The sequence below is a fragment of a genome (genome assembly GCF_019968955.1).
Source record: "MAG: Porospora cf. gigantea A chromosome Unknown PgA_NODE_5356_length_1902_cov_365.684, whole genome shotgun sequence".
Lineage (NCBI taxonomy): Eukaryota > Apicomplexa > Conoidasida > Eugregarinorida > Porosporidae > Porospora > Porospora cf. gigantea A.
The window spans coordinates 1-1,902 of NW_027151751.1; the positions used below are offsets into that span (position 1 = coordinate 1).

The 1,902-nt window shown below is 51.4% G+C and overlaps 1 protein-coding gene across 1 annotated transcript; it reads right to left on the reverse strand.

The window, feature by feature from the left end:
• Positions 1 to 1,020: 1,020 nt before the first annotated feature.
• KVP18_000739 (uncharacterized protein) lies at positions 1,021 to 1,819 on the reverse strand (the record flags this gene model as incomplete). The annotated part of the gene is made up of 2 exons (XM_067950099.1): positions 1,021 to 1,687; positions 1,716 to 1,819. 2 exons carry the CDS (start codon positions 1,817 to 1,819, stop codon positions 1,021 to 1,023), a joined length of 771 nt encoding a protein of 256 aa, XP_067807888.1.
• Positions 1,820 to 1,902: the final 83 nt, after the last annotated feature.

The window sequence follows — 1,902 nt, forward strand, 5'->3', positions numbered from 1 at the left end:
CATTTTGCGACATCTACAGAGCGCCATCAACGATTACTGGATGGTGTCCGAACAATACAGGGGCGCGCAGGTGCACACCCTAAGCCATGTGACCCTCTTCACGGCCTTCACGTTGCTTGTACGGGTCGTAAGCATCTTCGTAGCAGATAACCAACAGGTAAGGTTGAGCAGTCTTCTCCGTTCATATTGTACTAGCATTGGAACACCATCATATTTTACTAGCATAATCACACCACCCGAGACAGATGTCGGTGGACTGCATTGGTGGCGTTGCGCCAAGCCATAAAATTTGAGGAGAACCCCTCTAATCAGGATCTCTGGGCTTTTGGGCGAAGCTAAGTAAGGGTCACACCAACAAGGTACACGAACAGAGCTCCTACACCTGGCGCTTCACAAACGAAGGTTTTTTTTGTGCGTAGGACGCTTCGTGAGGTGGTGGTGCTGCGTTGCAGATTGTGCAGATCATCTTGTGCCGTTCAAGTATGCTGCTGGCTTTCAAATGTAAAGAAGAATGTGGGCACTGCCATGATTTTAGCGATTCACAACATTTGGCGAGGCTTACTTTGCAAGGCTTACTTACGATCGCCAAAGACGGCCGATCTCAGCTTCACAATTTCTCCCACCGCAGTAGCATGTAGAGACTTGAGATTGTTCAGCAGGACCTGGTTGGCGGTTCGTAGCCTGTTATTCTCTGCCATAAGACGCTTCAATTGAGCAGAGGTTTCTCTGCAGAAGTAGCACCTTGAGTCAACTTCTCCGGGGTCCATAACTCAGTATCTTTGTCTTTTTGTGCTAGTATGATTCATCGGGGACGGGGTCCGTTTTCTGCCGGCTTCGGCCTGCTTGGCTGGAGCGTGGATGTCAGCGTAGGACGTCACCAAGCTTCTGGCTGTGTGGAATCCGCCCGACCCCACAACCGTGAACACGTCTGAATTTGGTTGGGTGCTGGGACGGTCTCGTAACGACGTGGGGATGTTCTTCAGGAGAAACAGTCTCTCATCAGCTCGATCCCACAGCGCTTCACAGGTCAATGCCCAAAGAGAATGAACAACAAATGCAGAGGGGTTCTGCGATCTGGAGAAAAATGAGTATTTTGTCTGTAACGCGAACGTACTTGGCGAGTTCCGTCGTTTGGGTGCTTCTCATGACGAGGATGTGTGTGATCGGTTGGCCGTAGCCTTCCACCACCTCAGCGCCCATAGCTAGCAGTTTATCTTTGAACATTGGACCGCTGTCGTGCAGACCATGTTCGGACCGACCAGGCATCTTGTTGAACCCGGTCAAAAGCACTGTACACCCTGAGAGGATGCACCGCTTCCGACTCTGCAGAAGTTCACCAACATTAGGCTCATAACCCTGCTTCGCGAGGAACAGGTAGTGGCTGCAGACCTCTGTGAGGACACTTTGGAGATAAGGTAGTTGGTAGTCGAGGTCCTCCAAAGGACTTTCTTTCACAAAAGTGGGCGCAAGCAGTGAAGAATGCCTGCTAAATGCTGTCGCAATCTGCCTCTTGTGTGTCTCGAAGTAATTGTAGAAGAGCACCTTGATCAGGCCAGAATGGAAGACGGGACTCCACACGTCATCTCGATCATCAAGGATTACAATCTCTCGAGGGTCAGTATCGGGCAGCAGCCTCGACATGTCCTTGCGCAGGTCGTTTGTGACAAACGTGTCGCGCGCTGCAATGCTGCGTTTTGTTCACCTCTTATTCTCACCGGTCACCGAAGTAGACCCTCTCAGGATCCAGGATGTCCGCGACGATTTGCGCGTACTCCTCGGTGGCGTTTGTGTGGATGCACAGCGTGCAAACTTTACTCATTGCGGATAGGAACTCGCGGACGAACGGCCGAAGCTTAAGATAGTATCGTTGGTCGGCCCCATCACGCACGAGAGAGAAGGTGA